This window comes from Hemitrygon akajei, chromosome 31 (genome assembly GCF_048418815.1).
Source record: "Hemitrygon akajei chromosome 31, sHemAka1.3, whole genome shotgun sequence".
Lineage (NCBI taxonomy): Eukaryota > Metazoa > Chordata > Chondrichthyes > Myliobatiformes > Dasyatidae > Hemitrygon > Hemitrygon akajei.
This window is the reverse complement of record NC_133154.1, coordinates 6,985,886-7,013,779: the sequence shown is the minus strand read 5'-3', so window position 1 is coordinate 7,013,779 and position 27,894 is coordinate 6,985,886. Positions and strand designations below refer to the sequence as shown.

At 40.8% G+C, this 27,894-nt stretch overlaps 1 protein-coding gene across 2 annotated transcripts; it reads right to left on the bottom strand.

Moving 5' to 3' along the window:
- Positions 1-393: 393 nt before the first annotated feature.
- Positions 394-26,318, bottom strand: eif3s6ip (eukaryotic translation initiation factor 3, subunit 6 interacting protein). 2 transcript variants are annotated; one of them, XM_073033279.1, is made up of 15 exons: positions 26,163-26,318; positions 20,545-20,590; positions 17,126-17,336; positions 16,910-16,989; positions 16,374-16,435; positions 14,615-14,684; positions 13,641-13,714; positions 12,336-12,507; positions 8,301-8,455; positions 7,314-7,484; positions 5,852-5,985; positions 4,404-4,577; positions 2,397-2,586; positions 2,102-2,182; positions 394-1,261 (listed from the first exon to the last, which is right to left on the bottom strand). In XM_073033279.1, exons 1-15 carry the CDS (start codon positions 26,193-26,195, stop codon positions 1,226-1,228), a joined length of 1,689 nt encoding a protein of 562 aa, XP_072889380.1. In that variant the 5' UTR covers positions 26,196-26,318; the 3' UTR covers positions 394-1,225. The 2 variants fall into 2 exon arrangements, with proteins under 2 accessions (XP_072889380.1, XP_072889381.1); XM_073033280.1 differs by having other exon boundaries at positions 20,545-20,587; positions 26,163-26,317.
- Positions 26,319-27,894: the final 1,576 nt, after the last annotated feature.

The window sequence follows — 27,894 nt, the reverse complement described above, 5'->3', positions numbered from 1 at the left end:
CACATGTAGCATGGGGGCCCACCGGCATGTGGACATGCCTGGTGCTCGTGAACCAGATCCCCAGTTATGGGTAAATAGCCCCACTGCCTTGTGGGTGGCCTCGGGAGAGACGAAGGCTATGGGAGTAAACCCAGACAGAAAATCCGGAGTGGAGCCCCTCAGGTGGCTGGACATCATTGAACATCCTTCCCGCAGCTCCTGCATCTAGGCCGGTGTCAAACGTATTGCCTTATTTTTCATTGGACTACACTGGTGAGGCCGAGAGGGACGACTGGGTGCCCCAGGATCTCCATACCTTCTCCCCAGGCCTGGAAAGGTCACATAACTCCATTGTTCTTCAAGACAGACGGATGCCATCATAATCATCATAAAGATTTTTTTGACTGGCACAAGTTGACTTAAACAATAAAAGTTAATTTATTGAATGATGGATTGACAGCCAAATAAATCCAGATCGTCAATGTAAATAAAACCAATTACAGATAGGTCTCCACGGCAGATGTTTTATAGATGGTTAGATGGAGCCATGCACAGGTTTGTTATCTTAATTAACTTCAGAGTTATATTTCAGTGGAGTTTTCCAAAACACCTGTTGAAAATTAGTAAAGAGATTGATCTCAAACACGAGAAAATCTGCAGATGCAGGAATTCCAAAGCAACACATACATACAAAATGCTGGACGAACTCAGCAGGCCAGGCTGCATCTATGGAAGAGTAAACAAAAGAGTTCTGATGAAGGGTGTCAGCCCAAAATGTCAACTGTACTCTTTTCCATGGATGCTGCCTGGCCTTCTGAGTTCTTCCAATGTTGTGTGTGTTGCTGAAGAGATCTTCAGTATTTGTTTATACATCATCTGCTTTTGCAAAAAAACCCACCAAGGCATGGCAGTACAGAAGTATTGTGACGTATTGTTTTAATTAGATCTACAGTGACAGTTGGTTATTAGAAATAGATAGTTGAATTTGATTTATGTTAACTCAATAGAGCAATCGTATGCCTTCGGACAAAGTTGGCCTTGGATCTTGTAGAGAACAATGCAAAGTACTAATGATCTGTATACAAACATATCAGAAGGCTTCATTGTAACCAGGAGTTAATTTATCTCTGGCTAAGTATATCTAAGTGACACATCCAGGTCTTCAGATATACAGAAGCAACAATTGCAGAGACTCACTCAGCAACCATCAGTTGCTGGGAAGCAGCACTCCACGTCTTCACAGATATTATCGTGGGTTGATTTTCTTCAGGCTTCGGTTGAGCTAGAATGTAAAAAACAAACACGTGAATATCTGGGCTCGTTATTGGTATTGGTTTATTATTGTCACATGTACCAAGCTCCACTGCCTGTTACACCACTGGTGTTTAGGGCAGCAGGGAAGATCTTCCATCTCCTTCTGTCTATATCAGATATTCTTCATTGCTATTTCCTTAACAATCTTTTTTTGATCAGTCAGGGTTATTAGCACCGAGATGAATCCCTGAACCTAGAGGACCAGTGTTTCTGTCCTCCACCCTTTGACCTGTTTGACATGGGTGACCCTACTAAGAGCCAAAACACAAGGCCCTGACTCCAGCCAACATCGCTCTCTGGGTCACTGAGGTACGCAAGCCTCCAAACCACAACAAGGCTGTTGTCCTCTTGGAGGCATATGTACCAAGATACACTAAAAAGCTTGTTCGTACACATCAGATCATTACATCGTGCTTTGAGGTAGAACAAGGTAAAACAACAATGCAGAATAAAGTGTAATGAATACAGAGGAAGTGCAGTGTGGTTAAACGATAAGGTTCAAGATCACAAGGAGGTAGATTGTGAGGTCAAGATTCCATCTTATACATGAGATCCATTCAAGAGTCTGATAACAGCAATGTAGAAGCTGTCCTTGAGCCTGGTAGAACGTGCTTCCAGGCTTTTGCATCTTTATCCCAATGGGAGGGGGGAGAAGGGAGAATGTCTGGAATAGGTGGGGTCTTTGATTATGCTGACTGCTTTACTGAGGCAAAAAGAAAGGCTGGAAGATTTCAGGAGCACTGAGGACGATCCAGGTTGCATCCCTGATGGACAACAGTAAAGTAAGAGGTCAAAATGTTGGGCTCACCTCCTCAAACTTGTGAATCTGCCTGATGAAGAAGTCTCCGTATCGCCTAGCCACTTTGGTATCTGCAATGTGGATCATGTCCTGAAAGAATGGGGAAAGGCAAAGGTTAAACAGAAATGCAAATCCATTCGTGACCAAGGAGCAGCCCAGTCCTCCACCAAAATCCCTTACTTTGCCAGAATCTTTAGAGTTATATCAGTCAGTAACAAGTGGATATGGTACCTTCCAGATTGCTGAGATTCTAGGGATTTCAAATCTACTGGAATAATAGGGAGTCCTCACAGGTAAAACACACCTTGTCAATATAGAAGTCCACCTCAGAAGCAGACTGAAATTCACCATCGAGGGCCGAAATCCCACTTGTCCATACCAGGTTCTTCATCTTGTGCTTGAAGACCAGGAGGTTGATGCGAAATTCCTGCTCCGTCATGTCTAGGAATCCAGCTAGCTTGATGACAGGCATTGTGGTGTACAACTTCAGGAAACTGTAGAGGGGAAGAGAGAGCAACATTTCAACCAAACGGAGGTGCTCAAACGATGACATTTAAAATGATGACATTAAATCCACTGACTCTTCAGTTAAATTGATTTGCAAACATATCCCATGCAGTGCTCAATAAGTCTCTCAGAATTGCCCTGAGGAGGGTTTCCGGCTCAGCCCAGGAATCTCAAAGTGCAAAGTAAATTTATTATCAAAGTACATATATATCACCATATTCAACCCTGAGATTCACATTCTTGCAGGCAGTCACAGTAAATACAAGAAACACAATAGAATCAATGAAAGACCCCACATACAAAATGCTGGAGGAACTCAGCAGGTCAGGCAACATCCATGGAAATGAACAGTCAACATTTCAAGCTGAGACTCTTCTTTGGGACTGGAAAGGAAGGGGAAAATGCCAGAATTTTAAAAAGGTGGGAGGAGGGGAAGGAGGTATAGCTTGGTGATAGGTGAAGTCTGGTGTGTGGGAAAAGTAAAGGGCTGGAGAGAAAGGAATCTGACAAGAGAGATTGGACCGTAAGAGAAAGGAAAGCAGGATGGAACCAGGGGAGGTGATTGAAAGGTGAGAAGTGGTAAAAGGCCAGTGTGGGGGAATAGAAGAGGGGAGGGAAAGGATTTCCCCCCCCCTTTTTTTAAAACTGTAAGGAGAAGTCGATATCCTATTCAGGTTGTAGGCTACTCAGATGGAAGGTGTCTAAACCGAGAGACCTGAAAATGGAGCTGGAAGCCATGTGGAACAAGACATCGGCAAAGACAAGTTCCCATGAGGGTTACGTGGCTGTGGTAGTGAGTCTGGGAGAGTACAGTTGAAGAGTTGGTGGGCAGCAGTGATAATGGAGGGGAAGAATGAAGTCTGCACACCAAGTTCAAGAACAGTAACTTCCCTTCAATCAACTGGAACCCAGGATCAGGTTTATTATCACTGACATATGTTGTGAAATTTCTGTCTTCTGCTGCTTACTTTCCAGTCCTGATTAAGGGTCTCAGCCCAAAAAAACATTGACTATTCATTCCCCTCCATATATGCTGCCTGACTTGCCGAGTTCCTCCAGGTGTGTGTGCGTGCGTGGTCTGCATTTCCAGCATCTGCGGAATCTCGTTGTCTATTTCGTGAAGTTTGTTATTTTATGGCACAGACAGAGTAAATGTAAGCTACAAAACTATATAAATAGAGAAAAACAGGAATAGTGATATGGTGTTCATATCTGTTCAGAAATCTGATGACAGAACCAACACAACCCTAATCACTGCAGTTTAGCACCATTGTCACCACTTTGATCACTTTGTATTAAAAGGAATTTTTTTGACTCTTATTGTGTTCTTTCTTATAAAAATAGTCTAATTAGTGTGCCACGATAACATAGCGCTATTATATCTTGGGGCGTGGAATTGGAGTTCAATCCCACTGTCCTCTGTAAGGACTCTGTACGTCCTCCCAGTGGAATGCTTGGGTTCACTCTGGTTTCCTCCCACAGTCCAAACACTTTTTGTTTCGGTTATCTGGTCATTGCAAATTGCCCCGTGATCAGGCTAGGGTCAAGCTGGTGTTGTTGGGGTGGCGCAGCTCGAAGCACTGGAAGGGCCTATTCTATGTTGTATCTCTAAATAAAATAAACGTCTGTTTTGTTTTTCCTGCGAATACCGCTTATGTGATGCTACTGCTGTAAGCTTTTCATTGTACCTGTGTACACATTACTTGCACAAATGACAATAAACTTGACTTAGAGATAAGACAGCAATACGTTGATACATGAAAGGGATCATTCATGGTAATTTCTGCACGTTGTGTTCACGTACCTCCGGATGGTGGAAAGTACCGCCTGCTGCTGTACCTCGTCCATAAACACTTTCAGTTGCTGCAGGAACGGCTCCTTGTGATAGTTGGCATGGAGTGACTCATAATTTGGTACCACTGGTGACAAGAACTTGGGACAGGCAAAACTGAATAGCTCCTCAAATATCTGCATCTCTCTGTAAGAAGATGATATTAGATTTTATTACCTGTTGGTGCTGCCCTCCAGTGTTTGCTCGGTGGAAGAATAACTTCCCAACAATCTACAGTCATGCCACTCAGGGACAAGGCCTATATTATTTTATTCCTCTTTGTGTGGCTTTATCTTTTTGTTATCTTAACCATATGTGTTATCTGTGCAGTGTGCTGTTGGTAATTGCTTTGTATCTTGGCCTCAGAGGAACACTGTTTCAGTTGGCTACTCTTGTATACAGTTGAATGATAATTACACTTGAACTTGAGAAGAAATTGGAAGATTAATATTAAAACAAAGCTTTTGAAAAGCAGAGCAGTTCAGTCAGAGCTGAGGGGAAAAATGGCAATTCCAGATCATCTGCATTAGAGGGAAGAGATGCATTATTTACACAGGGTTGTTTTGGAAAGCATATAGAAAAATAAAGTATTTGTAAGAAGCAGGACACAGTTTGACCCCTTTGGCTTGCTCCGCCACTTAACAAGATCTTGAACTAATTCTTCATCCACATAATCCTCAAATACCTTTAGTAACCTATTGACCTGACTATTGAGAGGCAACAATCCTTCCAAACCCTTCAGGGTAGAGAATGCCCAAGGGTTTACTTCCCTCTGCTCTGTAAGCTGTTCCTTAAAAGCTATCTGTTTACTGGCTCAGAATCCCCTTACATGGTTTGTTATTAAATTATGAAACACTGAACATTCTACTGTATTTACAGGTGCCAAATTGAGACTCATGTACAGTACTGTGCAGAAGTCTTAGGCACATAGCGTATATATAGCTAGGGTGCCTGAGACTTCTGCACAGTTCTGTATCTGCCATGAATTGGAGACCGAGTTTGTAAATCTGGCAGGAGCAAAGGATGTTGGAAATGGTGAAGGAGGGGTGTGGGACAGGTGGTGGTGAAGCAGACACACCCAGCCCTGAGACACCAAGCAAAGTCATTTGATTCCAAACAATTGATTTATTGAATGTCTCTCTGGTGCTTTCCACTCCCTCCCCGTTCCTTTCCCCCTTTCCCAACCATGCCCCCTTCCCACTTTAAGTCCATACCAGAGACCCATATCAGAATCAGGGTTATCATTACTCATGTCATGAAATTTGTATTTTTGTGACAGCAGTACAGTGCAATACATAAAATCACTATTTGTGCAAAAGTCTTAGGCACTCTAACTATACATATGTGCCTAAGACTTTTGCACAGTGCTGTATGATAGGACAACAAAGCTATTGCAACACGGAAAAAAAACAAAGACCCACCCTTTCTGCATACGCAGCATCTTGTCCCCATACTTCTCTCGCAGCTGGGTGTGGATGCTCTCGTCGATTCTCATTGGGTATAGGGTCAAAGCGATTGCCAACAGACTGTGCATCTGTTCATTCTGCTTGTTTATCTGCAATTAGATGTGATGACATGGCAAAAGAGAACAACTAGAGTTAATAATAGAATACGTTTGCATTATGTGTAATGTACTGTGTTGCTACTGCAAACAAGCTAATCTTCACAGCATTTTGTAATTTGGGTAGATACAGTGTACCTATGACAATGAACTTGAGTTTTTAATTTTAAAGATTAAACTTATCTTCTGTACATAGAAGCATAAAGAGAAATATATTGTTTGCATCAAATCAGCGAGGATTTTGCTGGGCAGCCCACAAGCATCGCCACGCTTTCAGCGCCAACATAGCCTGCCCATAACTTACTAACTCTAACCATCCATCTTTGGAATGTGGGAGGAAACTGGAGCACCCAGAGGAAACCCACATGGAGAACGTACAAACTCCTTACTGACAGCACTGATCTTACAGCTGGCACTCTTCAAGAAGGGAGGGAGGCAAAAGACAGGAAATTATAGGCCAGTTAGGCTGACCTCAAAAGGTTGGGAAGATGTTGGAGTCGATTGTTAAGGACGTAATTTCTGGGTACTTGGAGGCACATAAAATAGGCTGAAGTCAGCATGGTTTCCCTAAGAGAAAATCTTGCCTGAAATCTGTTTAACAAGCAGGCTAGACAAAGGAGAATTGGTGAATGTTGTGTATTTAAATTTTTTAAAAGGCCTTTGACAAGGTGTCACACATGAGGCTGCTCAACAAGTTAAGAGCCCATGGTATTACAGGAAAGATACTAGCATGGATAGAACATTGGCTGATTGACAGGAGGCAAAGAGTGGGAATAAAAGGAGCCTTTTCTGGTTGGCTGCTACCGTATCAGTGCTTTTCTCTTTGGAACGAAGGGGGATGAGGGGTGCCTCGATAGAGGAGTACAGATGATGGGGCATAGATAGAGCAGATAGCCAGAGAATTTTTTCCCCCAAGAGTGGTGGGTGCATGGAACACTCTTCCAGGGTGGTGATAGAGGCAGATACATTAGTGGCTTTTAAGAAACTCTTAGGCAAACGGACGATAGAAAAATGGAAGGTTATATAGGAGGGAAGGGTTAAATTGATCTTAAAGTAGTTTATAAGTTTGGCACATTATTGTGGGCTGAAGGATCTGTACTGAGCTGTAATGTTCTAGGTGCTAAATCTGGAAGCAATTATTTCTAAGTTTTTAAAGAAGTTTCAAAAAAAAATTCAAGCATTTGGATTAAATATCTTTATGATCTTCATAATGATATCATAATGACACAGTATTACACTCTGCAGATGCTGATGTACATTGAGATGTAGAGTCCGAACTGTTGAATATTTCTAATTTTATCACAAGCATTTCTATGATTTACCATTTCGTATTTGTAGGTTGAGCGCTGAAACATGTTCTTGGTTCTCTGGATGTACAACAAGATATTGGCAAACACGCGGATCGAATCCTGGTAACGGCGCATCATCAAATAGGCAAAGCCCACGTAGTAATAGGTCGTGACTTGACATTCTGGCACCCGTGAGTACATACTCTGCAATGGAACCAAACACCAGACTTCAAATATCTTTATAACAATGCTTTCACTATTTTCTAAACCACGTATTTGTTTGCAAGAATCCATTTAACAGTTCTTTGAGCAATCTAGTTCCCTACTAATCTGCAAGTCATTGTGAATTACCAATTTGTGACATTGTCCGTTGATCAGGGCACTGCGAGGACAACTGATTAATGATTGTTCTACTTCTTATCTGCTGTGATCACTACAAGCATATGTGGCAGGAGTAGTTATTACCCATCAACCATCAGGCTCTTGAAACAGAGAGGATAGCTTCACTCGCCCTATCACTGAACTGTTCCCACTTGTCTGGACTCACTTTCAAGGACTCTTCATCTCATGTTCTTGATATTTATTACTTATTTATTATTATTTTCCTTTTGCACATTGGTTGTTGTCCATCCCGTTGCGTGTGATCTCTCATTGATTCTATTGTGTTTCTTGTATTTACTGTGATTGCCCCCTCGTCACCCAGGATATGCCCTCTTCTCATTGTTACCATCAGGGATCAGGTACAGGAGCCTGAAGGCACACATTCAACGTTTCGGAAATAGCTTCTTTCCCTCTGCCATCAGATTTCTGAATGGACAATGAACCCATGTATACTACTTCAACATTTTTCCCTTTGCACTATATATTTCTTATTGTAATGTATAGATTTTATGTATTACACCGTACTGCTGCTGCAAAACAAATTTAATGACAAATGTCAGTGATATTAAACCTGATTCTGACATTTACAAGCGTTATTTCAATCAGTAGGATATCCAATATCAATAAAATGAAACATACCTTTTTATTGAGTTCGATGTTCTCAAGCACTTTAATGGCCTGATAGTAATCCCCAAGCAGTGAATGGAGACGCAGGAGGCCCACCAAGCTGAAATAACCCAGCATCTTATACAGGGAGTGACGACCATACTCCCCAGCAACACTCTCAGGGTCTCCTGTAAACAAACAATGGGAGATGTTAACTACAGAGTAAGTGCAAATACCATTTAGTCTTAATTAGCACAATCTTGTTATAATTACTTTGTGGGAGAATGTTGTTTGTAAAAATTTCAAAAGCAGCTGATTATTAGCTAATCAAAACAGATTCTGAGAAATCCAGAGCAACACACACGCTGGAGAAGCTGATCAGGCAGCATCTATGGAAAGGAATAAACTATCAATGTTTTGGGCTGAGACCCTTCATGAGGATTTTGATGAGCTAATTAGTTAATTTGCTGGCCGGTGGTGTAGTGACATCGGCATCAGACTTCAAGGCGAGTGGTCCTGGGTTCAAATCCGGCCTGCTCCTTACACGCTTTCCATCTGTGCTGGGTTGAGCGTCAAGCTAGCAACTTGGCCTCGTAAAAAAAAAGTCAAAAATGCTAAAGAAATGGCAAGGTCGCCGCCCGATGCACCATAAGGTGCGCAAAGGAACAACAGCAAACATTAATTAGTTAACACTGGACAACAGATTTTTTCAGAAGTGTTGCTTCCTCAGAATTTTTTTTATGATAGACTGCTTGAAGATATAAGATGAAATATAATTTCAGACCCCTTCACCACCCCTTGCTCCAATTCCAACCTTACCCCCTACATTAACTGTCTCGACTTCACCACCCCTTGCTCCAATTCCAACCTTACCCCCGTCGTCACTACCTCCTCCCATAGATGCTGTCTGGCCTGCTGAGTTCTGCCAGCATTTTGTGTTTTTATTTATTTCCAGCATCTGCAGATTCACTCGTGTTGCCTTATAATTTCAGACTAGTTATATCACGTAGGAATTTGGAGAAACAACAAATTAACTTTTATTGGATATAACGAGTTTAATTGCATAATAGTGCTGATGCTTTGCAATAGTTCAACTAAGTTAAAATATTTTGTTGATGATTTTCATTTGTACTCAGTGTCTGAGGCTTCTCGCTTAAGTGTCCAACAATAATCAGCCAGCACTGATGGATTCCAGTTGCCCTGATACCGTTTCTCCATGACCGCAATGTCCTGGTGAAACCTTTCACCGTGCTCGTCAATAACAGCACCAGGGTTTGCAGGGAAGAAGTCTAAATGGGAATGCAGAAAATGAATCTTTAGCGACATGTTGCATTTCATGGTTTTATATGCTTGAAGCATGTTTTCAACCAGCTGCATGTAGTATGGTGCTCTGTAGATGACCTGTTTGATTTGTGGACCAACAAAAATGCTTTCCTTAATCTTGGCATCAGTTATTCTGGGAAGCATCTGTCTCAAATATCAAAATCCTTCATAGAAATTTTTGTGCCTGGTGATAGCAATTCCATCCTTACAATCCTTTCTTTTCTTTTTACAATATTTTTATTCAGAAGAAAAAAAAACAAGATTTACAGAGTGCAACACATAGATACACCTCAACATAACTTGTGTACATTCATATATTGTAATAAAATTGATCAAAATGTTATAGCATAACACATAAAGGTATACCACTCTGTAATCAAAAATTTTAAGATAAGTCATACATCATAAAATAATTTTTTTATATAAAAAAAGTCAACCCCCTACCAACTACCAAAGAAAAAGGCTGATGGATGATAATAATTAGAAAAAAAAACATTCGCTTAAGAAGAGAAGATAAAAATATACATAAAAGTCTGTGCACTGTTAAACTTTATAAATTGGAAAAGTAATTTAGGAAAGGTCCCCAGATATCATAAAAAGATTGTTTCGAATTTAAGACTGAGCAGCGGATCTTTTCGAAATTTAAATAAGATATAATATCACGTAGCCATTGAAGATGTGTAGGAGGGGTAGACTCCTTCCATTTAAGCAAGATTGCTCTTCTTGCTAAGAGAGGTAAAAACTAAAACCTGTAGGTTAGGAGTATTCTTACAGTCCTGAACCCAATAATTACTAAAACCTGTCCTGCCATGCAGCCTAAGCATGCCCAAGCGTGCCTGGACAAGATAGGAAACTTTCCAGCTTACATTGTAGGCAACGTTTTAATTGACTTGAATTATGAATTGAAATAATAAACATAAGTTTATTTTTTAAAAATGGTGCGTGATAGGGAAATTTTATGGTGATTTTCATCATCAGTAGCCCAAAATTCATAAGATACACCTGAAGGTATTCAGGAAGCAAAATCTTTTGTTGTCCAGTGTTATTAGCTAAGCTTTCTAATGTGCCTAGTATCATGAAAGACGCTGCAGGAAAGTGAAAATCAAGGTCTGGGATGGCAATGAATTTGAAGTGTGACAGATATAATTAGTGGATGAATACAAGAAATTGTTTGTACTATGCATAAAGTTAACCACAAGTTTGAAAAATACAACATAAAACTTAGAATGGAGAATCCAGCATTTTGCATGTTAACAAAAGGTTGGTTTACTGCCCAGAGAGAAACACCACATCTCTTGCACTGTAATGCTGCTGCAAAGCAACAAGCTTCACAACATAGTATGTCAAAGACATTAAACTTGATTCCATTGAACTTTCCCCCTTACCTTAAAGCAATGCCCCCTAGTACTTGAAATGTATAAAGATTCACTCTATTTGTGATATGTACATCGAAACAGAGTGAAACGCATTGTTTGCATCAATGACCAAGCAGCCCACAGGTGTTGCCATGTTTCCAGTGCCCACAACTTACTCATCTTAACCTGTACATCTTTAGACTGTGGGAGGAAACCAGAGCACTAGGAGAAAGTCCACATGGTCATGAGGTGAATGTACAAACGCCTGACATACAGTGGTGGTAATTGAACCCTATCGCTGGTGCTGTAAAGTGTGGGGCTAACTGCTGTGCTACTATACTCCTGCAGGGAGAAGGATGAAGTTTCTTAGTATCTACCTTATCTATGCTTTTTTATGATTTCATATATTCTGTTAAGTCACTCTTTACCCTCCAAGGATCCAGAGAAAACACTACAAGTGTTTCCAACATCTTTTCCTACCCAATATTTAGATATATTTAAAGCTGAGGTTGATAGGCTCTTGATTAGTCAGAGCATTAAATGTTACTGGGAGAAGGCAAGAGAATGGAGTTGAGGTATAAGCAATCTGCTATGAATAGTGGAGCAGACTTGATGGGCTGAATGGCCTAATTCTGCTCCAATCTCTTATGGTCTCTAATCTAGACAATATGCTGCTGAACAACTACTTCTGCAGTGTCTCCATGACCTCCACATCCTTCCTGAAATGCAGGAACCAGAATTGTAGACAAAACTTCAAATGTAGCCTAACCTAAATATCATGCAGCCACAATGTGACCTCACAATCTTTACCTCAACAACCTCACCAATGAAGGCAAGTATGCTTAATTTAGGTGATCACTGCTTGTGATGCTGTTGCAAGTAAAATTTTCATTGCACCTGTGCATACAATAACTTTGAGTTGGACATGTAGGTTTATAATTTGTTATGTATACATCAAAACACTATTATGGATAAATGTTTCTGTGCAGAAAACAAAGATACTTTAAATATTTCCAAAGTATATATAGACCAAGCAGCAATAGAGGACAGCGGTTACCGCGACACCATTGCCGCTTGGGGTGTCAGAGTTCAGAGTTCGATCCCGGCGTACTCTGTTCAGAGTTGGTACATCCATCCCGTGGAATGCACGGGTGTCCCTCAGGTGCTCCGGTTTCCTCCCACGGTCCAAACTCATGTCATTTAGTAGGTTAAATGCTCATTGTAAATTGTCCTATGACTAGGTTAGGGTTAAATCAGGGGTCACTGAATGGCTCGGCTCAAAGGGCCAGAAGGGCCTATTCCGCACAGCATCTCTAAATGAATAAAAAGCGAATGAACTAAAGGGAAGACAAGCACCATCTTCACAGAACGAAGAACCATCAATACTTGCCTCCACTGGTGTAGACTTCTAGCTGACGGTTAATGTTAGATTTATCCACTAGGGAATGCAAGACGTTGAGGACACTGTGAACATTCCAGATCTTCGGATTCGACCGCAGGAATTCAATCTCCTCGTCTGACTTCTTGGCTGTTTTACAGCGGTACTGACTGAAAGATTGGAACTGTGCAGAGAATCAGATAAGAAGTTGGAAATGGCAGGAGGGATACATCAAAAGTTAGACATTTCTATTTGTAATCCAACCAAATGATTTAGTTTTGCTCTGTAAACAAACCTCCACTTAGCTTTGTTCAAAAGCAGATTTAGACCCTTGAGTCGGCAGTCAGCCCAGATCAGTGTAGCAGAGGTTAGAAGCTAATACTGTTCATTAATGTAAACACAAAGAGAAACATATTGGAGTACTTGAAATATTGTATTTGGTTCTGGTCGCCCCATTTTAGGAAAGATGTGGAAGCTTTAGAGAGATTTACCAGGATGCTGCCTGGATTAGAGAGCATATCTTATGAGGATACATTGAATGAGCTATGGCTTTTCTCTTTGGAGTGAGGGAGGATGACAGATGACTTGATAGAGGTGTACAAGATGACAAGAGACCCAGATGAAATAGATAGAAACAATATGGAAATGGCTAATCCAAGGGGCCATAATTTTAAGGTAATTAAAGGAAAGTGTGGGGGGGGAAATATCAGAGTAAGTTTTCCTTTTAAACGAACGGATTGGTTGGTCCGTGGAATGCCCTGCTAGGGGTGGTGGTAGAAAAATAGAGGGCTACATAGAAGGAAAGGGTTAGATTAATCTTAGAGTAGGTTACAAGAATGGCACAACATTTTGGGCTGGAGGTCTGTACTGTGCTGTAATGTTCTATATTCTAAATGAAAGGCTTAACTAGCTGTCATTATGCCCCCCGCTTTATAATGCAGTGTTTCGTAAGAATTCTTTTTTTTCAAAGAAGGAAAATCCACAAGATATACCTTGGTTTAAAGCCAGAACTATTCTAGATTTTAAGACTTTTTTTTAAATCAGCAGTCAAATTGTGGTTCTAGAAGCACAGGACTCAGATCACACTTTACGAAAAATAAGCCTTGTGTTCACACCAGCCGTGAGCTCCAGTGACAGCCAAAACAAGAGGACAAGTACGGACAGCAAACACTGCAGAGCCACACATACAGGAGCAGCCAAAAGTGAATTAACACCCAGCCTGCTCCGCAAACACGCAAGTCCTACTGAAGTGGAAAGGAGATGCTGCTTATGGTTGACATCCAGGCAAGTTGACATGAAGAAAAGGTGGAAAGTCACCTGGTAAATGAACTCATCAATGATGTCCCATAGCCACTGATTGGGGAGTTCTAGGGGAACAGGACCATCGGCATCTAAAGAGGATGACAAAAATATTTTAAAATTTAGAAACAAGTTAAAAAAATGTAGATCTGGTTATAAGTTAGAAGTAGCAGCCTCGAATGAGGAGATTGTGCATGAAGGAATTATTGACTCCAAATACTTTTTGATAGCAACACACACACACAAAATGCTGTGAGCAGTTTTGGGTCCCTTTATCTAAGAAAAGATGTGCTGACATTGGAGCGAGTTCAAAGGAAGTCCATGAAAATGATTCTGGGATTGAAAGGCTTGTCATATGAGGAGTGTTTGATGGCTCTGGGCCTCTTCTCACTAGAATTCAGAAGAATGAGGGGTGACCTCATTGAAATCTTACTAACATTGTATTTGTCTTCCTTACCACAGATTAAATCTGCAAGTTAACCTTTAGGGAATCCCTTTGTGCCACAACTGCAAGATATACTCTTAGAATTTAAGACAGATCTCCTGTTACTCAACCCTGCACCCAACATGCCGGAGAGCTACTCTGCCATATTGTCCAGACTGGCAATCCCTTCTACTGTAACACATCTAGACATGACAATGTAATTATTAAATCTTTGCCAAATTTCTCCCCATCTCAGGGAGCGGGATGGCCAGCTAGTGGTGTAGTGGCATCAGCACCAGACTTAGAGACAAGTGGTCCCGGGTTCGAATCCGGCCAGCTCCTTGCGTGCTTTCCATCCGTGCTGGGTTGAGCGTCGAGCTAGAAACTCGGTCTCATAAAAAAGACAAAATGCTAAAGAAACGGCAAAGTTCCCACTCAATGTGCCACAAGGAGCAGAAAGGAATAACAAAAAATGTGGGAGTAGGAGGGGAAAAATAAGAGAAAAGGGTCAGATATGGGACCTTTAGAATGAAGAGAAACTGAATAACTATTTCACTAAAATACTTACTGAGAATGTAGTTGAACAGATTGCAGTAATTGTAGTAAGATTCAAACCTCTGTTCCAATGTAGGTCCACCCTAGGGAGTATAAGAAATATTTAATGATAAAGGAACATCACAGATGCACTAAGTTATGCATTAAAAATATAATTTAACGCAGAACTGTTAGTGTATCTGTCTCACAGCCCCAGGGATCCATGTTCATCTGATCTCAGATGCCATCTGTGCAGTTTGAACTTTCCCTGTGGCCCCCATCAGCTTCTCATGGGTGCTGCAGTTTCCTTGCACATCCCAAAAATATGTTAGTAGGTTAACTCACTACCATAAATTATCCCTTCAGCTTAAATTTAATGGCAAAAAGGATCCAAGGGGTGTTGAAGGACATGCAGTATAGAATAAGTTGGAGGATTAGAGAAACAAGAAGAGGTGGAATAGAAAAACAAGAATGGTGCCAAGATGAGGCCACTCTCAGGGTGGAGGAGCAACACCTTATATTTTGTCCCTTCAACCAAATGGCATGAATTTTGATCTCTCCTTCCAGTAAACAAATCCTACCCCCCTACCCCCTTCCTCTATTCCCCATTCTGACCTATTCCTGCTTCTCACCTGCGTATTAACCGCTGAGTCCCTCCTCCTTCCCTTTCTCCTAAGGTCCACTCTCCTCTCCTATCAGATTCATTCCTCACTAGCCCTCAATGTTTCCCAACTACCTGGCTTCACCTATCACCTTCCACTCCCCCCACCTCTTCCCCTTCCTTCTCAGTCCTGAAGCAAACGTTAATTGTATATTTATTTCCTGCTAAGCTCCTGCAGCATTTTGTTTGTTATGCTTTGGATTTTCAGCACCTGCAGACTTTCTTGTGTTTACAGGGCCAATAGGATTGCTCCCATGAGCCAGATTCATTAATAGCCTCCCTCAGTACAAGCAGAAGATGACATTGTCAGAAACTTAAAATCTATCAATATGTAACCAAAAATGTCAAAACTTCCACAATCTAATACTAAATCATGGCCTGGTATGGAAACATCAATGCCCTTAAATGGAAAAGCCTATAAATTAGCTGTATCCACAGTCCATCACATTAAAATCCCTCCCCACCATTGAGCATATCTACAAGGAACGCTGTCGTAGCAAACCAACATCAAGGATCCCCACCATCCAGGCCATGCTCTTTTCTTGCTGCTGCCATCGAGAAGAAGGTATAGGAGCCTCAGGACTCACACCACCATGTTCAGGAATAGTTACTAACCCTCAACCATCAGGCACTTGAACTAAAGAGAATAACTCAACTTCACTTGCCCCATCACTTAAATGTTACCACAACCTATGGATTTACTTTCAAGAACTCTTCATCTCATGTTCTTAATATTCACTGCTTATTTATTTATTATTTCTTTCTTTTTACCTTTGCACAATTTGTTGTCCTTTGCACACTGGTTGAATGCCCAAGTTGGTACAGTCTTTCATTGACTCTGTTATGGTTATTATTCGATAAATTTATTCATTACGTCTTCTGGTTAATGAGTCTCAGGTTTGTAAATGGTGACATATATGTACTTTGATAAAAAAAATCACTTATAGTCACACACAGCAGTTTCAGGTCTCTAAAGTAAAATGTGTCTTTGTTTGTCATAACTTACAGGAACGAAAGTCCGTGCTGTTTTATTGAGCACAAATAAAAATATAAAGAAAATCTGTGTATTTACATGAGTAATTAAAAGCTGCTTGCGATTTTGTATGTTTAAGTAACTGAAGTAACAACTTACGCTAACTTTAGCATAAATATGCCTGTAGTAGAGCTCCTTGTATAGAATAAGAAAGACGGCATCTGGAACAGAGAGTCAAGCATGTGAATAAAGTTACAGGCAATTCCTGGGTTACAAATGCTTGACTTATGAACACTCCATACACAGAAATGAGCTACCACAATATTATTAAATTGAAAAGCTCAATGTATTCCCAAGAATGGCAGGTCTAGTTACCTCCTACTTCTACAGATGTATCTTGGAGAGCACTCTGACTGGCTGCATTTGTTTTTTTTTAATTAAAAAAAATAGTGGCTACAGTTCAAAAGCACAAATTAGATCAAACTAAGGCAAGAATCTGGTTTAATTTGAGGACAAATTTCTGAGATTCCCTGAAGACATCCACACAATGGCAAACATTCAACAGATTAAAAACAAAGAAAATGTGCATACCAGTAGATTTTAACAGTATCAGCTAGGACACATTATGCAAGGTTAGACTACATTTTACAGGAGTATTTTATCAAGTAATACTAATTTGAAAACTGAAATCCTACCATTTCGACATATGGAGGCAATAGCTTCTGCTTCTGGCCAGGGAGAGTTTTTGAAGAATCTCTCGGTCAGTTTATTCCAGCTGAGAAAGCGTAATAGGGGAATTAATAAACATATAGAATTATTCTTCTTTAAAAAAAATTAATCTAAAACATTAACTGCTTCTTCTATATTACTGACATACAAGCATATAAATGTGTGCTTTTTAATATTTGTACCTGTTTTCATAGATATCCTGAATCTCATAAAGCTTCTGTTCGATCATGTCACTGGACACGCGGTTGGACTGTAGTTCGTAGACCTTCTGATCAATCAGGTCCGTGACAGTTTTGTGGAAATATTGGATAAAATTTTTAATTACTTCAGGGATCACGTGGTATGTTTGCTGTTCATACTGTCGCTCGTAAGCAAGGTCCTGCTTGGGATCTCCTGAGAACACATGTAGAATACTTTTAAAATACTTGAAAATGAACTACAAGACCATAAATATAGGAGCAGAATCAGGCCATTTGGCCCATTGAGTCTGCTCTCCCATTTCATCACAGCTGATCCATTTTCCCTTAGTCCCTATCTCCTGCCGTCTTCCTGTATCCCTTCATGTCCTGACCAATCACTAATCTACTAACCTCTGCCTTAAACGTACAGAAAGACTTGGCCTGCACAGCTGCCTGTGGCAATGAATTCCACAGATTCACCACTCTCTGGCTAGTTGAAGATTGTTCAAATTCAACTGTGATTCAACCTTCCACATGTATACAGCTAAATGAAACATTGTTCCTCTAGGACCAAGTTGCAAAACACAGTGCATATAGTTACACACAGCAGATATCCACTATACACAGTCACAAAATAATATTAAGACTAGTCCCTGAGTGACACTGCCTGAAGATTGACAGTTCGATATAAAGTGTAGGGTGCATGTAGGGCAGTATAATGTTACTGGCATTATTATAATAAAACCGGCAGTTGTGTAAAATGTGGAACAGCAGCAATATGACAGTGTGTTGTCCTACCCCTCTTCAACAACCCTCTACTTATTCAGTCCAGATGAAAGGGCTCAATCCAAAATGCTGACGCTCAAATGCTGCCTGACCCCCACACAGAGCAGCACAATACAGTCACAAAATAATATTAGCACAAATCCCTGAGTAACAAGGCCTGAAGATTGATGGTGCATGGGGAGTTATCCTGGAGCCATGTTTCTGTAAGAAGAAGCACACAGCAGTTCCTCATCTCGCACTAGGTCAACTACATTTGTTATCCATAGTTGTAGTAAACAGTGTAACTGAAATCTCTTTCTTCCAACCCCTCCAGTGCTAAAACTAACTAGTTAATGTAAAATACTAAATACTAATGTAAGGGGTTTCTTCTTTATGCTACTGCATAAGTTAATCAAAATGGCTTCTTTGTTACGTTAAAAGTAAAAATGCTTCTTTCTTATGTTAACTGGTGAGAGAGTGCTTTCTCTCGCAGCTTGTCTGGGTTATAATTACTGATAACGAGAATTGTATTCATTTGTTAACCAATTGGGATAGATATTACAGACCAAGTGGGTCTGTAAGCTAGTGTTGCGCGGGAGTTGGAGGGGAGATGAGAGGAAGACAGACGTGCTGGGAGTGCTCTGGTCGATCACTTCAGGTGGTCCTGAGCTCCAACTGTGTGTGTATGAAGAAACTGAACTTTGATAAGTCTGGCACCTTTTTTTTGTTTCCATTCATTCTGTTTTGTATTGTATCTTTATTAATTTCATGGTCCAAGTAGATTTATGAAGTGTAATTTGTAAAATGTACATTGTGTGCTGGCTGATGATTGCTGTTTGAGGCCGTATCAGGTGGCATTGCACAGCAACCAACGCAACCGTGAGACAAGGTTGGGCGGGGGACGGGGTCTCCCCCTAGATACGTACGAACCGATATAGCTGAGCGTTACACTAAACTTTGGAAATTCACATTGGATGATACGGTTCAGTACTGAGGCAGAGGTAACCTCCAAATGGACACTAAAGATCAGTATGCCACACAAGTTACAACCTACTCAACAAAGATCTCATTTCAAGCATTTTTCAGTTCTCAAATCACAATAAGTTTACTTTCCTCAAACTGAGCTCTGAGCTTTTATATAATCTAGGATTTTTAAAAAATTCTCACAGGCGAGGATATCAAGATTAAAAGCTCTACTAACCAACTTCATTGTCATTTTGGTAATAAGAGCATAAGACCGTAAGATATAGGAGCAGAATTAGGTCACTTGGTCCTTTGAGTCTGATCTACCATTCCATCATGGCTGATTTATTATCCCTCTCACTCCCATTCTTCTACCCACTCCCTGAAACATTTGACACCCTCACTAATTAAGAATATATCTATTTCTGATTTAAATACTGGCCTTCCTCTGGCTAAAATAGTTCCTCCTCATATCTCTCTAAAGCGGCATCTTTCTATTCTGAGGCCGTACCCTCTAATCCTAGATGCCCCTACCATTGAAAGCATCCTCTCCACATCCGCTTTATATAGACCTTTCAATATTTGATAGGTTTTAATGAGACCCCCCCCCCCCCCCCCAAACTGTTCTGAGCTCCGGCAAGCACAGGCCCAGAGCCATCAAACGCTCATTATTAACCCTTTCGTTTGCAGGATCATTCTCGTGAACCTCCTCTGGACCCTGTCCAACACCAGCACATCCTTTCTATGGATAAAGGACCCAAAATAATATTCTAGGGCAGCCAGGACAAGCAACAGCTTTTCTTTCAATCAGAATGCATGCACTGTTATTCATATGGCAGGTGGGGTTAGTGTTCTCTTCTCTCACCACAATGAAATGCTCAAAAATGCCTACAATCTACTTTAAATTCCATGGTAGGGTGATTACATCAGCAGCGCATGACAGATTTACCACTTAAAAAAAGCACAGGGACAGCAGTTTATGCCGATCCTGAGAAAGAGGAGCAGAGAGACCCAATGAAGACACAGATTTTTCAAAAGAGCTGTCCAAGGCCACAAGTAGTTCTTGTACTGGGCTCTCTACTCCATTCCCCAGTGAATGGCTCTGCCTGGGGTCTCCTGCTGTCAAACTACACAGGCTACTTAGTGCGAGCAGTCGGTCCAGTGGTTTCACTAATAGGCCAAGACAGAACAGACACAGTGAGGATGTTTCCAAGAGAGGACCAGAGGGCATAGCCTCAGAATTGAAGTGTGCCCCTTTAGAACAGAGATAAGAAGGAATTTCTTTAGCCAGAAGGAGGTGAATGAATCTGTGAGATTCACTGCCTCAGACGGCTTTGGAGTCAGTCATTGGGTATACTTAAAGTGGAGGTTAATAGGTTCTTGATTAGCAAGGGTATCAAAGGTTGTGAAAAGAAGGCAGGAGAATGAGATGGAATGGGTGAGAAACTCAGTGGGCTGACTGGCCTAATATTGCTCCTCTATCTTATGGCCTTATTGATCAGGCTCAGGCAGGCTTCCCCAAACACTCCTCAGACGGGCAAGCTGTCGTAGCCACACTCTTTGGAGAACAAACTGCTGCACTCACGGTCAAACTCAGCCACCTCACAAAGGGCTCAGTTCTGCTCAACTCTTTTCCTCAGCTCAAAGCAGCTTGACGGCACTTAACAGTAAAAAAAAATTCAATAAGGATTTACCAGTATGAAGGTCGTAGTCCACATTGTAGGCATACGGATCGTACTGCTAACAAAAGTGAAAACAATATAAGTGCTGTGAACTCAAAAATACATTGAGCTTGCAGGGTACAATACAAACTCGTCCATGAAGCATTCAGATTTCAGTCATTCACACAACAAAAAAAATTATACAAACAACTCATCCTACAAACAATTCTATACCTACAAAATATTAAGTGACAAATTACAGTATGCTCAGCACCAAAATATGGCTAGACAGAATTGTGCAGAGAAGCATTCTTAGGAATAAATATCATTACGCAGTGACCGGTGGTAACAGACTAGTTTGGCTAATGTTGCTTAACATTCATTATTCTGAACAATTGTCAGGCTTTGGATTATAAGTAATATTTGTGTTACATAGATATTTATCACTGATGCTTCATGACGTTCAATTATATCACTGTCACTGAATAACCACTACCACTCATCTAAAATATGAAATTTTTTGAGCGCTGACATGAATCACAAATGGAAAATTCCACAAGTTGTTGGGAAGGTTCCCAGGCGATGCACAGGTCTCAGTACATGACAGACAGGTCTGAGAAATAACCTCACATATGTAATGAACGGGAGTGAATGATAAATAGAAAAACACTGCATAAAGTAAAAACTGCAGATCTCGATTGGGTATTGAATTCGTCAGTGTTGGAGTGAACCTATGCTACTTAATAGTATAAGCTGATCATGAAACAAGATATATATTATAACAAACTGAAAATTGAAGGTAATTATGAAAATTCAGCAGGCTAGTTTCAGAAATTTTAAAAGACACTGCATTAAATTTTGAAAGATTTGTGGTGATAAAGCGTCTGCAGCACGAAGCAGCAGATAAATACATAGATGAGCTTGCCGAGATCATTGCTGATGTAAATTTAACATGCTGAACGGCTGCAGCAGTACATATGTGTGATGAACACTGTTTACTAATGGGATGTAAATTCAGAGTCAGAAATGATGGTGAAACCAGGCTGTCTCTGTCATGATTCCTGCAGGCCTGTGCACCGGTATGTTAATTGTTTTCTTATTGTTTAAGCCCTTGTGTTTTCCGTTTACTTTGACTGGCATGGTTTTCTGTGTACTGTGGTTATTTAAAGTGGTCTCCCGATTAGCACTCTTCTTGCTGTTGCCATCAGAAAGAAGCCTCAGGTCCCACACCACCAGGGTTAGGGACAGTTATTACCCCTCAACCATCAGGCTCTTGCACCAGAGGGGTAACTTCACTCCTCCCATCACTGCACTGTTCCCACAACCCATGGACTCACTTTCAAGGGCTCTTTATCTCATGTTCTCAATAATTATTGCTTATTTTTATTTCGTTGTATTTGCATACTTTGTTGTCTTTTGCACATTGTTCATTCTGTAGGGTGCTGTCTTTTATTGATTCTACTGTGTTTCTTGGATTTACTGTGAATGACCACAAGAAAACTAATCTCAGTTTTGTATATGGTGACATACTTTGTAGCTGTGTAAAGTTTGTTTCAGAATTCAAAGTTCAGTGCTCTACCGAGCATGCACACGGAGTACAGATCATGGTTTAGTGGAGTACTAATCTAGTTTAAACTATTATCTAGTAACATAATTCCAGTTCCACAACGCCTACTAGCAAATATAAGCATGGTTAGTAAAGCAAACCCAGACTTGTGGTTAAAGAGCACAGAGCTAGCTTTGTTTAAAAGAGAAATAAATTTGCCACCTTCTTTGGTCTGTATAAGACTCCAGACATAGTAATGTGACATTCAATGATGATACAGTTCAACAAATTACCCTTCAAATTACACAAAACCATAGACATAGGAGCAGAATTAGGCCATTTGGCCCATCGAGTCTGGAAATGGGCAACAATTGCTGGACTTGCCAAAAATTTCTGGGGCAGCACTGTAAAAATATGCTCTAACAGTTCAGGGAATCGGAGCTTGGAGTTCAGTCCCAGTGCCCTCTGTAAGCAGTCTCTGTACATCCTCCCTGTGGAATGCGTGGGTTTTCCCCAGGTGTTCCAGTTTCCTCCCACAGCCCAAAGATGTACCTGGTAGGTTAACTGGTCATTGTAAATTGTCCCACGATTGGGTTAAGGTTAAATTGGGCTTGTTGGGTGGTTCAAACAACACACACAAAATGCTGGTGGAACACAGCAGGCCGGGCAGCATCTATAAGGAGAAGCACTGTCGACGTTTCGGGCCGAGACCCTTCGTCAGATTGGGTGGTTGTTGGGTTTCACGGCTCGAAGGGCCAAAAGAAAGGAAGGCGTATGTAAGGCTGGGCTCCTACTTGTCTGATCCAATTTCTATAAGCAAAGGCTTTCCCCAAGGATGTGTTCTTTCATCCCTCTTGTTCATACTTTATACAAATGACTGTACTTCCAGACAAATCCATTTATATCCTAAAGTCTGCAGTTGACATGACTGTATTGGTCTCAAGACCAATATGATATACATCAAAAGATGCATCATATTGGAGCTTAATGTTATCAAGAGAGTGGAAATACAGATTGACTTCCACCGACAACCCCCTACCAGCCCCACCCCTGGAAATTAAGGATCAGGCTGTATATGTGGCTGAGCTATTCAAATTCTTGAGGACTATCATTACCAAAACAGTACAATGAAATCCCAGCTGAGGCTGTTCTTCCTACGCCAGTTCAGGACATATCCTGATTAATTTAATCCTGCCTGATGAGTGTTGTGACCACCTCTATCACCGTTTGGTTTCCTGCCACCTCCTCCCTCTCCTAGTCCAGGTTGCAGTGAGCAGCCCACTCAGCAGAGAAGATCATTGGCTGTCAGCGACCTGTTCATCGTCACAGCGAAGAAAAGAGCCAGAAAAATTTCTGCTGACTCCACCCACCCTAGAGGTCACCTATTCACCAAACTGCCATCAGGGAGATGCTGCAAGTCTATCATCACCAGGATTACACGTCATCCTTGAAGCTTCTTTCCTGTCACTATCCAGCTTCTCAACAAAACTCACTCAGATGTAATACCCTGTCCCTGCATAACATCCGTTAAATGGTCTTTCCTGATCTCCTTGTTCTGTGGATTATTGAGTCTGTTCAAATGTTCACATTTAAGTTTGATTGTTGACATCTGCGGGTGACCATTCTGCTAATTGTTGATTAACAAATTTCATGACATATGCCAGTGATATTAAACCTGATTCTGATTGTTCATGGCAGTTTACACTAACGCCGTGTAAATTGTTGGTTGCTATTGTGTTGTCTGGCATAATAGGCGATAGCTGTTTAATTGGGCTAAAATGTACTGGTCCTAATGAGTCTCAATTACGCAGGACAACAAAGATTTTGCTTCCTGAATACCTCTGGGTGTACCTCATGGATTTTGGGCCCCGATCATGAAAATCATCATGGAATTTCCCTTCCACGCACCATTGTATTTGAAATTGCCTATATTTGTTATTTTAATTCATAATTCGTCAAAATGCCAAGATTAAGGAAGGCCACAAATCAAATAGGTAATCAATGACAGGCAATTGGAAGAACTTCTAGTGGATCTGGAGAAAATCGCATAGAATGCATTCAAGGATGTTGTTGAAAATTTTCTTGGCAACTACAGAGCACCAAACTATGTGCAGCTGGTTGACAACGTGCTTCAAGCATACAAAACCATGAAGTGCAACATAGATAGATAGATAGATAGATAGATAGATAGATACTTTATTCATCCTCATGGGGAAATTCAACATTTTTTCCAATGTCCCATACACATGTTGTAGCAAAAACTCATTACATACAATACTTAACTCAGTAATAATATGATATGCATCTAAATCACTAACTCAAAAAGCATTAATAATAGCTTTAAAAAAAAAAAAGTTCTTAAGTCCTGGCAGTTGAATTGTAAAGCCTAATGGCATTGGGGAGTATTGACCTCTTCATCCTGTCTGAGGAGCATTGCATCGACAGTAACCTGTCGCTGAAACTGCTTCTCTGTCTCTGGATGGTGCTATGTAGAGGATGTTCAGGGTTTTCCATAATTGACCGTAGCCTACTCAGCGCCCTTCGCTCAGCTACCGATGTTAAACTCTCCAGTACTTTGCCCACGACAGAGCCCGCCTTCCTTATCAGCTTATTAAGACGTGAGGCGTCCTTCTTCTTAATGCTTCCTCCCCAACACGCCACCACAAAGAAGAGGGCGCTCTCAACAACTGACCTATAGAACATCTTCAGCATCTCACTGCAGACATTGAATGACGCCAACCTTCTAAGGAAGTACAGTCGACTCTGTGCCTTCCTGCACAAGGCATCTGTGTTGGCAGTCCAGTCTAGCTTCTCGTCCAACTGTACTCCCAGATACTTGTAGGTCTTAACCTGCTCCACACATTCTCCATTAATGATCACTGGCTCCATATGAGGCCTAGATCTCCTAAAGTCCACCACCATCTCCTTGGTCTTGGTGACATTGAGACGCAGGTAGTTTGAGTTGCACCATATCACAAAGTCCTGTATCAGTTTCCTATACTCCTCCTCCTGTCCATTCCTGACACACCCCACTATGGCCGTGTCATCAGCGAACTTCTGCACATGGCAGGACTCCGAGTTATATTGGAAGTCAGATGTGTACAGGGTGAACAGGACCGGAGAGAGTACGGTTCCCTATGGCGCTCCTGTGCTGCTGACCACTGTGTCAGACCTACAGTCTCCCAACCGCACATACTGAGGTCTATCTGTCAAGTAGTCCACTATCCAATCCACCATGTGAGAGTCTACTCCCATCTCCGTTAGTTACTAAAGATTCATTTTCTGCATTCCCATTTAGACTTCTTCCCTGCAAATCTTGGCGCTGTCAGCGACGAGCACGGTGAAAAGTTTCACCAGGACTTTCTGGTCATGGAGAAACTGTATCAGGGTAACTGGAATCCATCAATGCTGGCTGATTATTGTTAGACACTTAAGCAAGAAGCCTCAGATACTGAGTACAAACAAAATTATCTACAAGACATTTTTAGCTTGGTTGAGTTATTGCAAAGTTATTTATATTCAATAAAAGTTAATTTCTTGTTTCTCCAAATTCCTACATGATACAAGTATTATATTTGTGTTCAGATACAAGAAGTCTATCATAAACAAAAAAAAAATTCTGAGGAAGCCAAACTTTCGAAAAAAATGTTGTCCAGTGTTATCTAGAATTCGCTATTTTGAATTGCAATGCAACATTTATCAAGCACATTATGCTCATTGTCTCAGAAGACAGAAGAGCGAACAATAGCTGAGTTGGACTATTAACTGGGTGAGGAAAGAAGCTGCACAGTGGATGTCATTATCCCAATGGTAAAGGATTGGTACTACTGTATTTAAAATATTTAGTTGAAGGTTTTAATATTGTACCTTTCATCATTTCAGCTTCACCTGTTGAAGAACCTACACGTCTCAGGGTTTTTCTATATATCTTCTTCCAAGGAAGGATATAAGTAAAGGAACGTGTCAAACATAAATGCGAAGAATTTAGTTTTGTAGATCAACCGGCCCGCTCGCCTCTTAGGCCGCACACCTCGTGCTCTCTGTGGGGAAACACTGAACCAGAACCAGACCTTCAGAAACAAACCGGCATTCGCTGCATACTCACATCTGTCGCGTACTCATCCACAAACCCCGACATCTTTGCGCTTGTAGGTTTCCTCCGCTATTTCTTTACAGCTAAATTTTCAGCAGAGACACACGATGAATAACCGGCAAGTTGGTGCTTCGCGAACTACGTCCCCCCACGGCACTCCGACGCCAACAACAGTTCCGCCGCTAAAAAGGGCAACCGAAGTCCTCAATAGAGCTGAGAAGAATTTTAGGGAAAAAATAATCTTTACCACAATTCTACTTTTATTTTTCCGATGTTTGATACCTTCCAAGTGGAAAAAGCTCCAATGACAACATTGCACTGAACTCTAAGGTTCACCTCTGTTTCTTGTTTAATGTTGATCCTTCAACCAAAATGAATCCACAAAGGTCCAAATTATACCTCAGTATTATACATAATTTATAAATTATGACGCGGAATTTATATATTACAAATAATTACATATGTATAAATGTATATAAATGGATTTATTATATATTAGAATTGGAATCAGGTTTAATATCACTGGCACACATTGTGAAATCTGTAGCACTACAGTGCAATACCTTACAAAAAATTATAAATTACAGAAAGTACATATATATATATATATATATTAGGTCATGCAAAAAGAACCTGTTCCAAAAATATTGAGTGTGTGTCTTCAGACTCCTGTAATTCCTCCAATGGCAAAGAGAAGAGGGCATGTACTGGGTGGTGGTGGGGGGGAGTTCTCAGTGATGGATGCAGTCTTTTTTGAGACAATACTTTTTAAAGATATCCTTGGTGCCATCACGGAGCTGGCTGATGTTGCAACTTTTTCCAATCCTGTACAGTGACCCTTCCATACCAGACGGTGATGCTACCAGTTAGAACGCTCTCCACGGTACATCTGTAGAAATTTGCGAGAGTTCTTGGTGACATACCAACTCTCCTCAAACTCCTAATGAAATATAGACACTGCCGTGCCTTCTTTAGTATGGTGGGTCCTGGTTAGATCTTCAGCGATGTTGACACCCAGGAACTTGAAACTGCTCACCCTTTTTCACTGCTGATCCCTTGATGAGGACTCATGCATGTTCCCTCGCCTATCTCACTCCTGAATGCCTCCTCAACACCATCAAAACAATGTAAATCACAGTCAAACCCACATTAAAAGTCATAATTTAAAATTGATTTTTAAAAAGTAAACCAGCTTTAAACATACACACAATACTTCCAATAATCAAAAACATACCCACAATAATCAAAAAGCCAAAAAAATACCAATTCTGTAAAAGGCATTAAGGTGAAATAAAAAGAGAAAAGGCCAGCATCCAGGAAGAGAGAAATATAGTTAACATTTCAAATCATTGACTTATCATAATACAGTGGATTCTGGTTAATTGGGACGCATCAGGACCAATATATTTTGGCCCAATACAGCAGCTGTCTTAATTAGCTTAAATTTCATGAAAATAGTTAAAAAGATATCAAAAAGACAAACTGTTGTAAACTGAGTAACAAATTCTGTATTTAAATGAAATACAGAACACTATCAATACTACGACAGTACTATAAAACCGTGTATTAGTTCCTGATAGGTATGACAGAGGTATTCAAGGTGTACTGGCATGTTCTTCTAATTGACTGCAAATGAACAAAACCAGTGCAGACACCTAGTGCAGATAACTGACTGCCTTTATGCAAAGTTATTGATGACTGCATCCTCCAAATCTTCATTTTCAATGTAACATTCGAGATGATT